This window comes from Octopus sinensis, linkage group LG3 (genome assembly GCF_006345805.1).
Source record: "Octopus sinensis linkage group LG3, ASM634580v1, whole genome shotgun sequence".
NCBI lineage: Eukaryota > Metazoa > Mollusca > Cephalopoda > Octopoda > Octopodidae > Octopus > Octopus sinensis.
The window spans coordinates 15,367,342-15,388,317 of record NC_042999.1 but is presented as its reverse complement, the minus strand read 5'-3'; the positions used below and the strand labels follow the sequence as shown (position 1 = coordinate 15,388,317).

The 20,976-nt window shown below is 35.4% G+C and overlaps 1 protein-coding gene across 3 annotated transcripts in view; it reads left to right on the top strand.

The window, feature by feature from the left end:
* LOC115209184 overlaps positions 1-20,976 on the top strand; it is a 662,850-nt gene that overhangs the window by 613,355 nt on the left and 28,519 nt on the right. For all 3 annotated transcript variants that reach the window (XM_036500873.1, XM_036500871.1, XM_029777425.2), the window contains 2 exons: positions 4,177-4,297; positions 20,056-20,206. In XM_036500873.1, coding sequence (XP_036356766.1) covers positions 4,177-4,297; positions 20,056-20,206 — 272 coding nt within the window. The remainder of the gene's footprint in view (positions 1-4,176; positions 4,298-20,055; positions 20,207-20,976) is intronic.

Sequence of the window (20,976 nt, the reverse complement as noted above, 5' to 3'; positions counted from 1 at the left end):
TTCCCATTTTATGAGTAATTTTCTGGATTGTTACATGACAGTGTGCTTTGACTAAGCCGCCTCAATCTGTTTCTCATTTTGGTTTGTGGATAGCCTACCTGAGTGTGCCTTGCTCTTCACTGAGGTATGGTCATGTTTGAAGCAGTTGTACCACGCCTTGATCTGAGTTTTGCCCATGGCTCAATCACCAACGGCCTACGGGATGTTCTGGATGGTTTGAGCTTGAGTATCACCAAGTCTTTGGCAAAATCTAATGAAATATCTGATGCGTTTGGTGAAAATCAAAATCCAACAAGCACGCACTACATGTCTGTACTCTGGGCATAACAGCTGGGAATTGACACAACCTACCAATGTGAAAATCTCCGTGCATACACAGGAAGGATGATGTCACTTCCCACCCAAAAGACTTTGCTCACATGGCATTAGTTTTGGTGAGAGAAAATAAAGAAGGCACTTTTGGAATGTACTTCATATGTCTTAGTAATTAATGTAAAAGAAGAGCTGGTAGTGTGCTCATTTACAAGAAAATCCATCAATATATAGTATGATGTAGTTATTTATATCACAATTCTTATTAAGGTGTTGAGCTGGCAGAATCGTTAGCATATCGGGCCAAATGCTTAGTGGTATTTCGCCTGTCGTTACGTTTTGAGTTCAAATTCCGCCGAGGTCGACTTTGCTTTTCATCCTTTCGAGGTCGATTAAATAAGTACCAGTTACGCACTGGGGTCACTGTAATCGATTTAATCCATTTGCCTGTCCTTGTTTGTCCTCTCTGTGTTTAGCCCCTTGTGGGTAATAAAGAAATAGATATATCGTCTGCCACTACATTCTGAGCTCAAATTCCGCCGAGGTAAACTTTGCCTTTCATCCTTTCAGGGTCGATAAATAAAGTACCAGTTACGCACTGGGGTCGATGATAATCAATTAATTTCTTTGCCTGTCCTTGTTTGTCCCCTCTGTGTTTAGCCCCTTGTGGGTAATAAAGAAATAGATATATCGTCTGCCACTACATTCTGAGCTCAAATTCCGCCGAGGTAAACTTTGCCTTTCATCCTTTCAGGGTCGATAAATAAAGTACCAGTTACGCACTGGGGTCGATGTAATCAACTTAATTTCTTTGCCTGTCCTTGTTTGTCCCCTCTGTGTTTAGCCCCTTGTGGGCAATAAAGAAATAGATATATCGTCTGCCACTACATTCTGAGCTCAAATTCCGCCGAGGTAAACTTTGCCTTTCATCCTTTCAGGGTCGATAAATAAAGTACCAGTTACGCACTGGGGTCGATGTAATCAACTTAATTTCTTTGCCTGTCCTTGTTTGTCCCCTCTGTGTTTAGCCCCTTGTGGGCAATAAAGAAATAGATATATAATCGTCTGCCACTACATTCTGAGCTCAAATTCCGCCGAGGTAAACTTTGCCTTTCATCCTTTCAGGGTCGATAAATAAAGTACCAGTTACGCACTGGGGTCGATGTAATCAACTTAATTTCTTTGCCTGTCCTTGTTTGTCCCCTCTGTGTTTAGCCCCTTGTGGGCAATAAAGAAATAGATATATCGTCTGCCACTACATTCTGAGCTCAAATTCCGCCGAGGTAAACTTTGCCTTTCATCCTTTCAGGGTCGATAAATAAAGTACCAGTTACGCACTGGGGTCGTTGTAATCAACTTAATTTCTTTGCCTGTCCTTGTTTGTCCCCTCTGTGTTTAGCCCCTTGTGGGCAATAAAGAAATAGATATATCGTGCCACTACATTCTGAGCTCAAATTCCGCCGAGGTAAACTTTGCCTTTCATCCTTTCAGGGTCGATAAATAAAGTACCAGTTACGCACTGGGGTCGATGTAATCAACTTAATTTCTTTGCCTGTCCTTGTTTGTCCCCTCTGTGTTTAGCCCCTTGTGGGCAATAAAGAAATAGATATATCGTCTGCCACTACATCTGAGCTCAAATTCCGCCGAGGTAAACTTTGCCTTTCATCCTTTCAGGGTCGATAAATAAAGTACCAGTTACGCACTGGGGTCGATGTAATCAACTTAATTTCTTTGCCTGTCCTTGTTTGTCCCCTCTGTGTTTAGCCCCTTGTGGGCAATAAAGAAATAGATATATCGTCTGCCACTACATTCTGAGCTCAAATTCCGCCGAGGTAAACTTTGCCTTTCATCCTTTCAGGGTCGATAAATAAAGTACCAGTTACGCACTGGGGTCGATGTAATCAACTTAATTTCTTTGCCTGTCCTTGTTTGTCCCCTCTGTGTTTAGCCCCTTGTGGGTAATAAAGAAATAGATATATCGTCTGCCACTACATTCTGAGCTCAAATTCCGCCGAGGTAAACTTTGCCTTTCATCCTTTCAGGGTCGATACATAAAGTACCAGTTACGCACTGGGGTCGATGTAATCAACTTAATTTCTTTGCCTGTCCTTGTTTGTCCCCTCTGTGTTTAGCCCCTTGTGGGCAATAAAGAAATAGATATATCGTCTGCCACTACATTCTGAGCTCAAATTCCGCCGAGGTAAACTTTGCCTTTCATCCTTTCAGGGTCGATAAATAAAGTACCAGTTACGCACTGGGGTCGATTAATCAACTTAATTTCTTTGCCTGTCCTTGTTTGTCCCCTCTGTGTTTAGCCCCTTGTGGGCAATAAAGAAATAGATATATCGTCTGCCACTACATTCTGAGCTCAAATTCCGCCGAGGTAAACTTTGCCTTTCATCCTTTCAGGGTCGATAAATAAAGTACCAGTTACGCACTGGGGTCGATGTAATCAACTTAATTTCTTTGCCTGTCCTTGTTTGTCCCCTCTGTGTTTAGCCCCTTGTGGGCAATAAAGAAATAGATATATCGTCTGCCACTACATTCTGAGCTCAAATTCCGCCGAGGTAAACTTTGCCTTTCATCCTTTCAGGGTCGATAAATAAAGTACCAGTTACGCACTGGGGTCGATGTAATCAACTTAATTTCTTTGCCTGTCCTTGTTTGTCCCCTCTGTGTTTAGCCCCTTGTGGGTAATAAAGAAATACGTATCAGAATGCTTATTATTTCATGTGTTTAGGCTTTTACTGGATGTCATAGACAGTATATTTCTCAGAAGTTTATTCATGACAAACATGTTAGATACCAAGATATTCGTATGAATTAATAGTAAAGTTTTCCTCTTGTAAAAGATCTTTAGTAGCAACAGCTAATTGATAAACTGATAGTTTTTTGGGGTTTTTTTCACCTTTTTATTTTTTATTCAGAAATGTTCAAATTATGTGCTTTTCCTTTCTCCAAGTCTCATTGCAAGATGTGAAATCATAAATTTCTCCGTTGTGTAGAGTCTTAATATTCAGCCCACCCCTCAATCACCACACCTCTGTACATTGAGAAATCATTGACAAAATATATATCAAAGGAAGTAATTTAATTTCAGATAACAGCCTAGTTACATAATTGCAGTTTCTGTTTTAAAGTATCTCCTAATTGCTTTCCTGTGTAGATAGTTTACCCTAATTTCAATTAATTAAAATTCAAAAAAGAATTATTTTTATTCCATTTTTTTTTTTTACTCTTTTCTACTCTACTCCATCTTGATTTTTGTGTTAAGACTTTTCAGTTACTGTATGCTACTCCTATTTCACCAGCACACCCACATACACAGCCAACCATAATACTACACATTGCTATTAATTCTCTTGGTTTATTTTGATCAATTTTACGATGCCAATCTTCTCTTGCAAAAACTGATTTACAAAACATTAAAATAATTATTCAAGTGAATAATAAACTATTACAGATTCAATCTGTGTTATAGTTTGAGATCAGCATTAAGAATCGTGTCCATTATTTTCTTTTAAGCTTGTATTAGAAATTTATGATTTCTGTATTACCCAACTAATGCTAGCATGGAAATCTGAATATGAAATTTAAAAATTTAAAACCTTTTTGTTTTCTTTTTCCTAGGACATTATTTAAAATGATGTTAAACAGTCACCTACAAATGACTTGGTGGTTGTTGTTGTTCTTGTTGATGTTGTCAACCCTTCAATCAAATTTTTATATTTTATTGAATTCCTTACTCATACCATTCTGCGTATAAAGATTGATTTCTAACCTTCTCTTCATACATTCCTTCACTATATTGGAAATCATATATTGATTAATCTTGTTTTACAAAATTTATTTTTGCCTCCAAAGCTTGATTTCTTGAGTGAAGCAGAAATGATGAAAAGATTCAACCATCCTAATATTGTCCAGTTACTTGGAGTATGCACCCAAGGGGAGCCTATCTACACAATAATGGAATTTATGTTACATGGTGAGTGATTAGCAGCAACCTTCTGTATCGCATTTTTACTGACATCATTTATATATATTTTAAGCAGTCGCCATTCAGTTCAAATTCTTGAAATTTCTTTTATTCAGTGACTATTTGTATTCAAACTAAGCTGATTACAGCAAGAATTTAGCAGACGTTTTTTGCTGTTCAAGTAAATGTTAAACTCTTTAAATATCCATACAATGAATCTCAAGTTAAAACACTAACCATCACGGTGTGTATTTATTAAATCAGTGTGTCAAATATCTAATTACACTTTGTAGTTTTCTATTTCTTCCTCATCTCTCAAATAACATTTTTATCAGTTTATCTCTCTCCCTCTCTCTCAATATTTCATTCAACAGATTATCTAAGAAGATTGTTTTATTGTTATTTTATTAGTTTTTAACATTTTAGTAATAATTTTGTGGAGAGAAAAAAAAAATGAAATTATATTTTACTGCATGAAAAAACATCTAGCGAATAGATTCAATAATATTCAACCATCAAGAAAATGCCAGAAATTAATTGTGTGTATCTCTCAACAAACGTTTTAAAGCAAGAGTCTGGAAAGAACTAGGAATCAGTTTAACTACTTTTGCCAATTTTACTATTTTTATTTTTATGAAAATATCCATCAAGTAAAAAAATATATACATTTTTGAAACTAAAAATGTACAAAATTTTTGTTCAGTTTTATGAGATTATAAACTATGAAATATATGCTTCATTTAATGTTTATATTTCATATCTACCCATATGGAAAGTCAAGCAATTTAATTTCAGTTTCTTTGAGTCTATAAGAGGTACCAATATTGATACATATTAAATGGTAAGTTCTTAGTGAGCCAATTCAATGATGGAAGACGAGTTGGAGCTAGTTTCTTTTACCTATATTAACTAAAAATTTGGTTAAGACGAACTTTTTTCCTTGGAAAATCAGTTTTAAATTTAGGAAATTATTTTCTTGATAAACTCATTAGACATACGACATAGTTGTCACAATTACATTTTGATTATGTTGCCAATAATAATGGGAAAATATGAACATCACAACACACCCATCCTTTTAGATTTGAAACCTTATACCTAATAACAAATACAATATAGTAATACAATGAAGCATCCATTTCATAGACAAACTCACAGATCATGAACCCGCTCTAAAATCCTATTCACCTATAAGTTGCTTCCTTTCTTTAAATATTCTTCCACTACTACAATGGTCTCTATTCTTTTGATCTTTATAACTCTCTGTCATGTCACCTAAACCAATTTGATGCTTTCATTTCTCTTTCTTTCTCTCCTTCTACTGTCTCATCTTCCAGAGCCGTTATTAAATACTTTGTTTCATCTCTCTCGTTAAAACAACCTTTCAGAGTCCCGCATTGCCTATAATTTGCCTTCAGCTAAAAACCTACACTAAGTTACACTCAGTATCAATTGTACAAACATCTGGTTATTTAATTCCTATGTCAGGAAGATAAGTAGGTTATAGGTGTTGCTTTCATTCTCAGACTAATTAGGTGGTTGACTTAATCCATTACCCTCTTTAACATTACCATCACCTGACCCTTTGGTGCCTATAATAGCCATGTTCACTCTATTACAGGCAATCTGACCAGGCTTGGGGACTGGAGATAACTTTACTCCTTACACTCCCAAGCCTCAGAAAACCTTCAATATGGTCACAGGTGTTGCCCATTTTCCTCAGTTTAATCCATAACAAAAATATTGTTATATTTTGGAATGGTCATTTTGCCAGTTTAGCCAATAAAAACACATGCACTATATATTTGGTGTTATTTTGCTTCAGTGTTATTTATTTTTTACATTAATCTTGATCTTATTTCGGCCAAACAAAGGACCACTGATGCGGTCACAGGAGTGTGACGAAAGAACTCTGGCCGAAATAAGATTAAGATTAATGTTAAAAATAAATAACACTGAAGCAAAGTAACACCAAATATATAGTGCGTGTGTTTTTATTGGCTAAACTGGCAAAATGACCATTCCGAAATATAACAATATCTGTTTCAACACACGACATCACATAAAAAATCTTGCACAACAAATATTTAAACGTACTAAAAATCAAAAATACTTAACAAATAATTGGATAATTAAGCAACTGGAGAATGATTTTTATTTATGAATCTTTCTCTTGCTGATGAGAAAGTTCATATCCAAGAGGAATTTTCTCTCTCACAATATTCCTTTGCCTTCAGAGAAAATACACTGATACAAAGCATGTATGTATGTATACATACATGCTGGCATATATGTATACAAATCTATAATATTAGGTTGAGGAAAAAGTTTGTGTGCCGTGTTAAGCATTATTTTAACACAGTATTACTTTTAAAATAATGCCATGTTAAAATAATGCTTAACACGGTACATGAATGTTTTCCTCAACCTTGTATAATCTATGTATCATCATCATCGTTGTTTAACATCCACTTTCCATGTTGGCATGGGTTGGACGGTTTGAGGACTGGTGAGCCAGATTGCTGCACCAGGCTCCAATCTGATCTGGCAAAGTTTCTACAGCTGGATGCCCTTCCTAATGCCAACCACTCCGAGAGTGTAGTGTGTGCTTTTACATGCCACCAGCACAGGAGCCAGTCTGGCAGCACTGACAACGACCACACTCGAATGTTGTTTTTCACATGCCACCGGTACATGTGCCAGTAAGGTAACGCTGGCAACGATCACACAGTACTGTCATCAGCCATAATCAGCGATTTTGATATCACTTACCTCAACAGGTCCTCACAAGCAAAGTTTATTGTCCAATGAGTGAGGGATACTCATAAGTGGGCTGGTTATACACCACTGGCATAGGCCATGGGTTATGGTCTCACTTGGCTTGCTGGGTCTTCTCAAGCACAGCATATCTCCAAAGGTCTCTGTTGCTAGTCATTGAGTGAGGCCCAATGTTCAAAGGTTGTGCTTCACCACTTCATCCCAAGTCTTCATGGGTCTACCTCTTCTACAGGTTCCCTCAACTGCTAGGGTGTGACACTTTTTCACACAGCTGTCCTCATCCATTTGCAACACATGACCATACCAGTGCAGTCATCTCTCTTGCACACCACATCTGATGCTTCTTAAGTCCAGCTTTTCTCTCAGGGCACTTGCACTCTGTCATGTATGCACAGACATTACACATCCAGTGAAGCATACAGGCTTCATTCCTTGCAAACTTACACATGTCCTCAGCAGTCACAGCCCATGTTTCATTGCCATGTAGCATGGCTGTTTGTACACATGCGTTATACAGTCTACCTTTTATTCTGAGTGAGAGACCTTTTGTCACCAGCAGAGGTAGGAGCTCTCTGAACTTTGCCCAGGCTATTCTTATTCTAGCAGCTACACTTTCAGAGCATCCACCCCCGCTACTGACTTGGTCACCTAGGTAACAGAAGCTATCAACTACTTTAGTTTTTCACCCTGAAATGTGACAGAAGCTGTTCTGTGCACATTTGTAGTGTTTATTGCTTCTGAGCATTTGCTGCATATAAAAACTATCTTCCCAGTTAGCCTTCCTTTGATATTGCTGCACCGCTTATGTGTCTATAGCTTACACTGGGTACATCTTATGGAGTTTCTATCTTCGCCTTCTTCTACCAATCGAGCAGGACCATCTACCTGAAGGGATTTGTGGTTTGTCTGCCTCCCTACTTATTAAGACTTTGGTTTTAACTAGGTTGACTCTAAGGCCCTTCAATTCTAATCCTTGCTTCCACATTTATATATATATATATATATATATAATTAAATATGAAAGTGATAGTACTATCAAAATACCATCGCTATTGGCAACTTATACCAGCTGTACAGGCTAAATTAATAATAACAAATATATATATATGTATATATATATATATATATACCACACATACAAGGATACTACACTTTATCACCTGCATCGCTAAAAATAGAAGTCAAAAATACTTGTGCCACAGAATTGTCACAAAATGAATACAAACATGATAGCAGTGATCAGTAATAATGGTAGGTAGATGTGTGTGTGTGGGGGTGTATGCACATGTATTTTATTTTATTTTATTTTTTTTTTGTATGTAAGCATATGGATATGAAAATAAACAAATCAACATGCAGACAGATAGGTACATAGGTTATAAGAACAGACCAGCACACATACGCAAATGGAGACTGAAACACATGACAATATACACACACACACTTTACTCCACACAAGGACACATATGGAGACACGGATCCACACACATATAGAGATGCACATCCATCCATCCATACAAACATGGTACATAGTTGCATAAAACACACACACACACACACACACACGCATGCACACACAAGGAGACAGAGGTGCATACATATACCAACACACGCACCAGATCACTGCACCTGACTCCAATCTGATCTGGCAGAGTTTCTACAGCTGGATGCCCTTCCTAACACCAACCCCTCCGAGAGTGTAGTGGGTGCTTTTATGTGCCACTGGCACGAGGGCCAGTCAGGTGGTACTGGCAACAGCCACACTCAAAATGTGCCAACATTCTCTCTATAGATTAGTAGAAAGGAGCTAATTTAAAACTCCCATACATGAAGTAAAAACCTTGTGGGGCTGAATATTAATGGAAAAGGATTACCGAAATAAAGAAATCTGGAATTTTGAAATACTAGGGACTAAGATTTATATTTAACTGTTAGTAATCAATACGGCTAAGTAATTAATTAGAAAAAGTGTTTAATAGTAATCATTATTGTTTTGAGGTATATAAAATTTATTGATATGATGTTTTATATAAAAAATAAGTTTAATATTACAGAATGTAGTTAAACTTGTAGGATATTTTAAGAGGTAGATACTAAAAGACATTTAATAAAATAAGAATAAAAAAAATTAAAATCAGAAAATAAAAAGTAACAATATTGGGGTGGGAGATTACTTATATTATCTGCTGCTAAAACATATATAATCTTCTATGGAATGGTATAGAAAAGTTATATTTAATAATATTGAAAAGAGTTGTGTATAATCGATGGGAAAAATAGAAAATAAAGTCAGAATTATGAGTAGTGTAGGGGAGCTGACAGGGAAAAAAATAGTCATATTTACTATAATAGTAAAAAAATAAATATGTAAATAGATATGTAGATGCAAAAATTGTCATACATAGCTTCTTATGTAAAAGTTTATGTGTGTTCATACCGGTACAAACATATATGCATATATAAATGATTTATGTATATGGAAACAAACATTCATTGATAAATACCTACGTATGCACAGGGTTGGCTGTGTGGTAAGTTGCTTGCTTACCAACTACATGGTTCCGAGTTCAGTCCCACTGTGTGGCACCTTGGGCAAGTGTTTCTCCTATAGCCTCAGGCCAACCAAAGCCTTGTGAGTAGATTTGGCAGACGGAAACTGAAAGAAGCCTGTCGTATATATATATGTGTGTGTGTGTGTTTGTCCCCCACCCCATTGCTTTACAACCGATGTTGTTGTGTTTACATCCCTGTAACTTAGCGGTTCAACTAAGTTCTGGGCTTACAAAGAATAAGTCCTAGGGTCAATTTGTTCAACTTAAGGCAGTGCTCCAGCATGACTACAGTCAAGATGACTGGAAACAAATAAAAAAGAAAAAATATATTCATCCTTAGTCGAAAGACACCTGTTGTTATGCCCTGTTATTATTTTTATTGTATTAGTGTAACATTGTCCGTTTTTTTCCGTCCTTGTTTTTGTATACATTCGCTGCTTTCTTCCAAGAAATCTAATGCTCTTGGCCTAGTTTTTCCTAAGGGCCAGCCAGATTGGAGCAATCTCGAGTATAATCAGCCGAAATTGCAAAGATAATCTGGTACTCGACTGAGGAAAGAAAACTTCGAATGACTCGTCCTTGTTTTCTTTGTATCGTCTACCTGGATGTTTTGTTGTCCCATTATTGTATCCCCTAACTGTCCGGATGTTTTGCGTTCTTGTCCCATTTTGTATTTTTTTTTATATATTATATACGGACAATTACAAACAAAAACAGTCAGATACCTGCACATACAATAATGTATATACTAATACCCCATACACATCAATAGCATAGTAATACCCTTATATATGGAATACTCGGACTAATGTATATTACAAGGAAAAATGTGAGCATGGAAAGTAATATTCTTAAGATTATAAACCTGCAAAAGTACAGGAGAAGTTATTACACCTGTAAAAGTATAGGACAAACTATTAACTTCAAGTAAAGTAAAGAATAAGAAACTTTGGATCCCTTCGGTTTGAACAGCAGTTTTTAACATAATTCGTAGGTAACTAAAAAATTTTAAACTTCGTATACTGGTAGAATGTGTTTATAATACATCATTTTCTCTTGGCTTTCTTGAGAAAATTCTGTAGTTTGTAACATATTTTGTCTTTAATTTCTTGCATTTCGGCAATTTTAACCAATCACTGGTGTCCATTGAGGTAAATAACATTCTGTGCCATATGAATATGTCCCTCGTTTAAGAAACAGATTGGGTTTATTTACATTTGTGAAGAAAAAAGACACCCTTCCCCCACCCCTAACTAACCCTAAATCTAAAATAGATTGAAATGCAATAGATCGATTCTAGGGTCATAATTATGGGTGACAATTTCATATGACACCGCTAGAAAAAACTGCCATTTTTTCTAGCGGTGTCATATGAAATTGTCACCCATAATTATGACCCTAGTATCGATCTATTGCATTTAAATCTATTTTAGATTTAGGGTTAGTTAGGGGTGGGGGAATAAACCCAATCTGTTTCTTAAATGGGGGACATATTCATACAGCACAGAATTTACTTAAATTTAATAATAATATTAATAATTAAATGATAGACGGTCATTGATTGGTTAAAATTGCCGAAATGCAAGAAATTAAAGACGAAATATGTTACAAACTACAGAATTTTCTCAAGAAAGCCAAGAGAAAATGATGTTTTATAAACACATTCTACCAGTATACGAAGTTTAAAATGTTTTAGTTACCTACAAATTATGTTAAAAACTGCTGTTCAAACTGAAAAGATCCAAAACTTTTTACTTAAAATATTGCTGTAAAGAATGCCAGTTCTTCTAATTTATCACTCTTTACAGTTCTCATCTTTTAAATTTATTGTACAAAACTGTTCAGCTAATTTTTACGTTTGGCTAATTAGTCACTTTTTTCTGCATTTAAGGTAGTAAATTAGCCAAATTCTACTTACACAAGTATAGTGTTATTTGTAAACTATAATAAAATATTTTTTAATATTCAAATTCTAATTTTAGCTGCAATATTTTAAAGAAAAAGTTTCTTATTCTTTACTTTACTAGAAATAATAGCTTGTCCTATACTTTTACAAGTGTAGTAACTTGTACTGTACTTTTTCAAGTTTATAATCTTAAGAAGATGACTGTTCATGCTCACATTTTTCCATGTAATCCATGATTATTTCAGGCATTGCTGTTATAAGATAATTAATAATGTGTCAATTGATAAGTTAGGATTTGACCTTATAAAATACTGGGCAGGGGGATACATTGGCTGCTATTTTTAGCATGTCGAGCAACCAGGTAGAGGCTCTGTCATTGGTTTGATTGTATGATGAGATTTCTTTTTACACATATATGTATAATATGCATATATATCATTGGTAGAAGTTAAATAGTAAGTGAAAAGTAAGAGTTTTGTATATTGGCTCTTATCAAACACTAATTTGTCCATTGTTGCTCTGTAACTTGTGACGAAATAACTTCTAAACTACAAAATTTTGTCAAAAACGTTAAGAGTAAACCCTGTTGTATGTGACACATTGTATCAGTATCGGAAGTTTCAAAGTGTTTACTTTTAAAAAATTAATTAAATAATCTGTACATCAAATTGAATAGATCCGAAATGGATAGAAAGCAAAGTCGACCTCGGTGGAATTTGAACTCAAAACAAACAGGCAAAATACTGTTAAGCATTTCGCCCAGCATGCTAATGTTTCTACCAGCTCACCACCTTAGAAGGTAAACATTCATTTTAGCAATATATTCTTTAATATAATTCATAAGCGTTACTCCCTTACTTACATGAAATTTCGTGGTATTTCACCCCATAACTTTTCTTCTACTAATTTTTGTTCAATGCGACTAACAACTCTGAATTCCTCACTCATTTTCCTATCCTTTAAGCCTAAGGAAAGTATACTTTTACTTTAAAATTAAAACGTTTATGTTAATTTAAGGTGAATAGGTGCCTTACTGCCCCCTTGAGGCCGCAGATATTTTGATGTAACTTTTTTCTACTGAACCAAATCTCAAACTATTTATGCCAAAGAGTAGATGAGGTGGTGTCCTCTTTAAAACTGTTAACAGTTTGCAATTTAGTTGAGACCTGAATTAGTGGTGAAGCTTGGAAGCTGCTGCAATTGACAAAGAATATATTCAACCACTACCATGGTTGAATGATATATGTTCGTAAATAATGTTTATATATATATATATATATATACACACAGTCCTGGATGTATATTGGCCATATAGGTTTACAAATGCACATTATAAAGACATATATCATAGAAAAATTTTAAGAATTATATTTAAAAATTGTTTATAAATATTATATACATATTTAATAAAAATAAAATATAGTTACTCAAATAATATATATATAAAAAATAATTTATAAGATTTATAAAATAATAGATATTTGTATATATAGAGGGCAGCATAACAAGATACTAATGTATAATTTATATATACACAAAATACTTTGATACATACATGCAAAAATATCTGGCTGCAGAACATGCACATAGATTTATGCATATACAAAAATGCACATTTAACAACTGCATATACATATATATATATATTATAGGCAATAGTGTGCATGGATGGGTATATAGAAGTACATAAGCACAAAAAAAAATGTTATAACTACCATTAAACATTTTTCCTAATTAATTACTTAGTTGTATTGATTATTGACAGTTAAATATAAGTCTTAATCCCCAGTATTTCAAAATTCTGGATTTCTTTATTTCAGTAGTCCTTTTCCATAATATACAGCCCCACCAGGTTTTTACTTCATATATGGGAGTTTTAAATTAACTCCTTTCTACTAATCTATAGAGAGAATGTTACCCTTAATAGTAATATATATATCAACACCCAAGTGTTATCCCTTAGTTTTGTTTTAAATAGACATGACTCCAAGATCATTAACATTATAAAAATGAGTAAGAACACCATACCTATGTAATCCTAATGTCTATTTAGCTTTTTTATAATTTTCAGTTGCTGACGACTACTTTTTGACAACTCAGATTCTCAAAATGAATTTTTTGCCTTTCTGTATAAAACAATTGTATAGCTACATGAATAAAGAAAAAAAAACTTATCCATATTAATATCTAATCTACCCCATTTACGTAAAATTTGTTGAACTATATCAACATATATATATATATGTATTTGTCTTCAAACATTATTATGATTTTAATAAGTTAAATCATATACTTTATATCTCTATATATAATATATATATATATACTTAATATATATACCTAATATTTTCATTGTGTATGTTTGTATGAATGCTCTCTGTGTAATGATTCTGTCATTATCTCAGCTGGAAACAATTTAGTGTGCAGGCAAACATCTCAAACATCTCCACTTATTTTCCAACTGCAGCTAGGCATTTCAATACATTGTCAAAATTATCTTCACCGACTCGAAGCAATTTTAATTTCCTTCTCTATAATCCAGACAGTTTTATTATCAAACACTAGCAGTATGACTTTCAACATTAAGTCACATCTTATCTGCTCTTATTCTGCGACTTCAGAATTGGTATTTAGTTATATTGTTACACATTCTAAGTTCAAATCCTACCAATATTGATTTTTGTCTTTCATCCTTCCAGGGTAGATAAAATAAGTACCAGTTAAGTATTGAGTTCTATTTAATTGTCTGCACCCTCCCACACAAGTCTGTGAACTTGAACCAACGTTAGAAATCAATAATTTAATAGCAGATATTTTTATCTTTTAATTACACATTGTACAGCCTTCAAGTGTTTAATGAAAGGCCTTTATTATAGATAAAGTTAAGATTGATTAAATTATAGTGTAATCTTATATTATAATTTAGTTTCCAATGACATCTTGTTCAAGCATTCATGATTATTTAAATTTATGGCAAATATAATATTTTGATCAAATGAGATGACTAACACTTGAAATATTAACACTGATTTCATTCTACAATTGGTGAGAATGAAATACACTCAATCTCTTCTGTATTGCTGATATTAAATCTTATTTCATTCTAAGAGAGGCAATTTGGATGTACCAAGTCATATTTGATACCAATGTCAATTCATCTATTCAATTTAATATTGGTGAAAATCAGTTTAGTGGTAAATCAAACAACAAAAAAAATTAATAAACTGTTGTAATGTTTTGTGTACCCAAAACGAAAAACACTTTGAACAAAAATGAGATTGGATGTTACTCTTTGGATGACTTTTGTTTTACTAATCATTGTATCTGTGGAAGAAAGTCATAGTTTAGAACTATCAGAAGTAGAACAAAAGTCTAAATAAAATTGGTACTTTCAATAAAGAGGTTCAAGAATAGAAAAACACTATTTATCTTTTACTTGTTTCAGTTACAGGACTGGGGCTGTTCTGGAGCACTACCTTGAAATTTTGAAGGATATAATAAAAAAAAATTGAGTGAGGTCGTTGCCAGTACCGCCTGACTGGCCCCCATGCCGGTGGCACATAAAAGCACCCACTACACTCTCGGAGTGGTTGGCGTTAGGAAGGGCATCCAGCTGTAGAAACTCTGCCAGATCAAGACTGGAGCCTGGTGCAGCCATCTGGTTCGCCAGCCCTCAGTCAAACCCATGCTAGCATGGAAAGCAGACGTTAAACGATGATGATGATGATGATGATAATCAATCAAATTGACCTTAGTACTTATATTTCAGTTTGGTACTCATTCTAAGTTCCTGGGACAGAAACCATCACCAGTTGTCAAATGATGGTGGGAGTAAACAAACACAAAGACACACACACACACACACACACACATTGAAGGTTTCTACAGTTTTCCATCTACCACATCGATGCACATGGCAGTGGTCAGCCTTAGGCTATAGTAGAAGACACTTGCCCCAAAATGTTGCACAGTGGGACTGAACCTGAAACCATGCAGTTGCAAAGCAAGCTTCTTAATCAAATAACCACATTTTATATAAATGAGTTACATAGTTCTAAAGATCCCTAGATCCTAGAAATGAAGGAGTACATATGATTCAGGAAGCAAAACAAAGAGACGGAAGATAGAAATGTGAGTGTAAGAGGCTGGCTGGAACAAAACTTTCTAAATATTGTGGGCTGAGCAAATAAATAACTGAAGATAATCATTCTGTTAACAAAAGTGAATAACATATTTGTTGCTTAGCCCAGAGTCAGCCTTGATGGTTTCACCTCCTTTATCTGTTTACAGTACATCATTTCCTATGATGATTCAGTTGGGATTTGTTGGACATTTAGCCACTATTTCTAGAAGGGTGAGTGTTCAAATAGAAGCCCTCTGTGTATTGTGATGTAAGCTTTAGGAGGTTGCTATCTCTGTTCATAAAAATGTTTTCTTTCTCTGGAAAAGTGAAAACAAATAGCTGTGTGGTAAGTTGATTGCTTACCAACCACATAGTTCCAGGTTCAGTCCCACTGCATGGCACCATTGGCAAGTGTCTTCTACTATAGCCTTAGGTCAACCAAGGCCTTGTGGGTGGATTTAGTAGACGGAAACTGAAAGAAGCCCGTCGTATGTTTATATATGTGTGTGTGTGTTTGTCCCCCTGACATCACTTGACAACCGATGCTGGTGTGTTTACATCCCCGTAACTTAGCAGTTCGGCAAAAGAGCCCAATAGAATATGTACTGGGCTTACTAAGAATAAGTCCTGGGGTCAATTTGTTTCACTAAAGGTGGTGCTCCAGCATGGCCACAGTCAAATGACTGAAACGAGTAAAAGAGTAAGTTAACGTTCAATAGCTATATATATATAGAGAGAGAGCTGGTACCATGGCCAATGAGGTAAATCCAAGGTGTGGTTATTGCTAATTGAAAACTATATATATATATATTCAAAGGTTAGAAAGAAATGAGGCTAGTACACTCTGCTGGACATGTAATGTAGGTGAACATGTTTGACAGACAGCCAGTGTTCTGAGAGAGTTTAGGCATAAGAGGAACTGGTTGCTGCATGCAAGAGAGAAGATTGCACTGGGTTGGTCATGTGATATGGAAAGATGCCAACAGCTCCATAAAGAAGTGCTGTGTCTCAAAGTGGATGGAACACGTGGAAGTGAGAGACCCAGGAAGACTTGGGATGAAGTACTGAAGAATGACCCCAGGAAGCTGAACCCTCCAAAGGACCGAGATACCTGGTGCCTGACCATACTCAGAGAGACCCGTACCTCACAGCAGAAGTGTTACGATTGACCCTGCCAGTGGTGTAAAGCACTTGTGGTGGTGCCACATAAAAACGTCCATGTGGAGCCATGTAAAAATGCTCATGTGGAGCCATGTAAAGAGCCCATGTGGTGTCACATAAAAGTGCCTCTGTAGCACCATGTAAAAATAAATGTATAGTGCCATGTAAAAGCACCCATGCAGTTCCACATAAAAACACCCAGCACACGCTGTAAAATGGTTGGTACTAGGAAGGGCATCCAGCTTTAGAAACAATGCCAAATCAGACTGGAGTCTGGTGCAGCTCCCTAGACTGCCAGCTCTGGTCAAACCATCCAGCCCATGCCAGCATAGACAATGGACATTAAATTAAGATGATAATGATACATACATACATACACACACACACAAATATATATATATGTTGCTGTGCTGGTGGCACGTAAAAAGCACCATCCGAACGTGGCCGATGCCAGCACTGCCTTGACTGGCTTCTGTGCCGGTGGCACGTAAAAAGTACCAACCGATCGTGGCCGCTGCCAGCCTCCCCTGGCACCTGTGCTGGTGGCACATAAAAAGCACCCACTACACTCACGGAGTGGTTGGCGTTAGGAAGGGCATCCAGCTGTAGAAACACTGCCATATCAGACTGGAGCCTGGTGCAGCCTCCTGGCTTCCCAGACCCCGGTCAAACCGTCCAACCCATGCTAGCACGGAAAACAGACGTTAAACGATGATGATGATGATATATATATATTTGTGTGTGTGTATACAAATACTCTCCTAGAATAAGCTTCTGGACAATATTGTAGAGACTACATTCTTGATAATAATTAGATTTCTCAGCAGAGAAAAGCCTCAAGTGGCCTGTGTTGTTCTATGCTTCTCAAAATTAAATAAATATACTAGAAACCAATCCATAGCCATCAATATATATATATATATGATCTCTTTCTTGTTACACTTGTGGTAGAGTATTTTAAGCAGTCTGCTGCAGGAGAACCCAAGGTTCCATGCAGTGAAATGAAACTCACAGCCACTTTAGTTACAAAACAAACTTCATATTCACACTGCTGTTGGCTTGTTTTCATACACATAGCTTGACAGAACTTCAATATATGATGTAATAGTAAGTAAACCCGGTTTCAAGTCCTCAAGCTCATAGGGCTGGTTATCCAGTTTCTATGGCGTATAAGTAAACAAGATCACAATGGGATGTCAGTCCTTCACGGGGCTACACATTCAAGGTTCAATCCTACCCAGAGCTTGCACTATGAGATCTGAGCAAAAAATGTTCAGATATTTTTAAAACCAATATTTAGATAAAAATAAAAACTGAAAATATGTAATAAGGCTTGAAACCTCAACCTAAATATATCACTGTACAAACCCCTTTACAAGTTAAAAAAATGAGATATTTAAACACTGCTATTTCTAGCATAGCAAGCAGCTGCATACTGATGAATGTGCTAGGACACCAGACATGTTTAAAAATATTGTCTGGCATGCTCTCAGCACATGAAACTAATATTAGCACATAAAAGCATGTTGGGTTTATTAAATAATATTTATCTCTCACCGGATGGAGTACTTTTTTTGTTGATTTTACCATCATAGAACAATACACTATATATACATAGGGAGAGTTATACATATATATATATATTTGTGTGTGTGTATACAAATACTCTCCTAGAATAAGCTTCTGGACAATATTGTAGAGACTACATTCTTGATAATAATTAGATTTCTCAGCAGAGAAAAGCCTCAAGTGGCCTATGCTTCTCAAAATTAAATAAATATACTAGAAACCAATCCATAGCCATCAATATATATATATATGATCTCTTTCTTGTTACACTTGTGGTAGAGTATTTTAAGCAGTCTGCTGCAGGAGAACCCAAGGTTCCATGCAGTGAAATGAAACTCACAGCCACTTTAGTTACAAAACAAACTTCATATTCACACTGCTGTTGGCTTGTTTTCATACACATAGCTTGACAGAACTTCAATATATGATGTAATAGTAAGTAAACCCGGTTTCAAGTCCTCAAGCTCATAGGGCTGGTTATCCAGTTTCTATGGCATATAAGTAAACAAGATCACAATGGGATGTCAGTCCTTCACGGGGCTACACATTCAAGGTTCAATCCTACCAGAGCTTGCACTATGAGATCTGAGCAAAAAATGTTCAGATATTTTTAAAACCAATATTTAGATAAAAATAAAATAAAAACTGAAAATATGTAATAAGGCTTGAAACCTCAACCTAAATATATCACTGTACAAACCCCTTTACAAGTTAAAAAATGAGATATTTAAACACTGCTATTTCTAGCATAGCAAGCAGCTGCATACTGATGAATGTGCTAGGACACCAGACATGTTTAAAAATATTGTCTGGCATGCTCTCAGCACATGAAACTAATATTAGCACATAAAAGCATGTTGGGTTTATTAAATAATATTTATCTCTCACCGGATGGAGTACTTTTTTTGTTGATTTTACCATCATAGAACAATACACTATATATACATAGGGAGAGTTATACATATATATATATATTTATCATTATAGATATAGGGTAAAGAATTATTAATTTAATAATTAATAAATTTTACCAAGTAGCTTCGGTATGGAAAAATCCATTATCGGTAAAAACTTATACAAAAAGTTTCTTTATAATTATATATATACAACTTATAAACAAGGGCAAAAGAAAATTATTTCTATGCCAATATGCTGATAACAGACTTTTAAATCGTCAATTTCCACATATTATTATATACCCACTACAGAAATACTACAGCACAACGTATTTCTGTAGTGGGTATAATAATATGTGGAAATTGACAATTTAAAAGTCTGTTATCAGCATATTGGCATTAGAATTTTTTTCTTTTGCCCTTGTTTATAAGTTGTTTATAATTTTAACCTTTAAAGGTAATTTAATATGCTGCCACTTTTTTGATGAAATTTTTTTTTCCTGTAAAAAAACTTCATCCTATATTAGCAATTTATATATATAATCTTTGTGGTACTAGTGCCAGTAGTGTGAAGAAATTACTTTAGGTACTGTAGAGTGGTTGATGTTAGGAAGGGCATCCAGTCATAAAAACAAAACTGTGCCAAAGAAGACAGTGGAGCTGAGTGCCACCCTGTGACTTGCCAGATCTTGTCAAACTGTGCAACCCATGCTAGCTTGGAAAATGGAAATTAAAAGATGATGATTATATAAAGTGCTTACATGTGTTTGTTTTTGTAACAGGTGACCTAAAAACTTACTTATTGTCTCGACGGAGTCTTGTTGATCGAGAAACTATTGAGGCCGAAGACGTTGCTCCCTTTAAGCTAACCCAAATGGCTACTGATGTTGCCAATGGACTAAACTACCTCCACAGTCTTAAATATGTACACAGGTAAGTACACAACTTCAATATTTCCCATATGTCAACCTTAGGTTTTGAATTTCCTTTAACATTTCATTCTGCTTCATTTGCAAACGGTACAACTGTTCACAGTAATCTAAAATAAATTCGTTTTTGCATTCTCATAATACTTCTTGGATCTACATTCTTACAACCATAGATGTGGCTGTGTGATTGAGAAGCTGCCTTCCCAACCATGAGATCTCAAGTTCAAGCCCATTGCATGGTAGCTTGGGCAAGTGTCTTCTACTATAACTCTGGGCCAACCAAAGCCTTATGAGTGGATTTGGTAGACAGGAACTGAAAGAAGCCTTAAGTGTGTGTGTGTGTGTGTGTGTTGCTTGTCTTGACATCATGTGGTGGTTGTAAAGAGGTATCCTGGTGATACAAGCAAAGTCGTTCGTTTCCACTCCTTTGTAAAAGACATATCTGGCACACACATTGATCATAGTAGATGACCAAGGGTGCCAGAATCCCCATATCACGTGATTCTGGCCAACTGGACTTCATCATTGGGAAGCATCTGATAATCTGATTGTCTGAGACAGAGATGCTGTTAACACATGTTTTTTGTCTCAACAGGCTTCACCAAATTTCCGTAAGTGTCTTAATACACACATTTCTAAACAGTGATGCATACTAATTAAAATATGAGGAACTTTGAAAGTTTTTCCTCTGGGATATTGTAAATGTTTATCCTGGAAAGCATCACAAGTGATATTATGGTGACAAAGTGTTGGTCATGTTGATATTGAAAATGA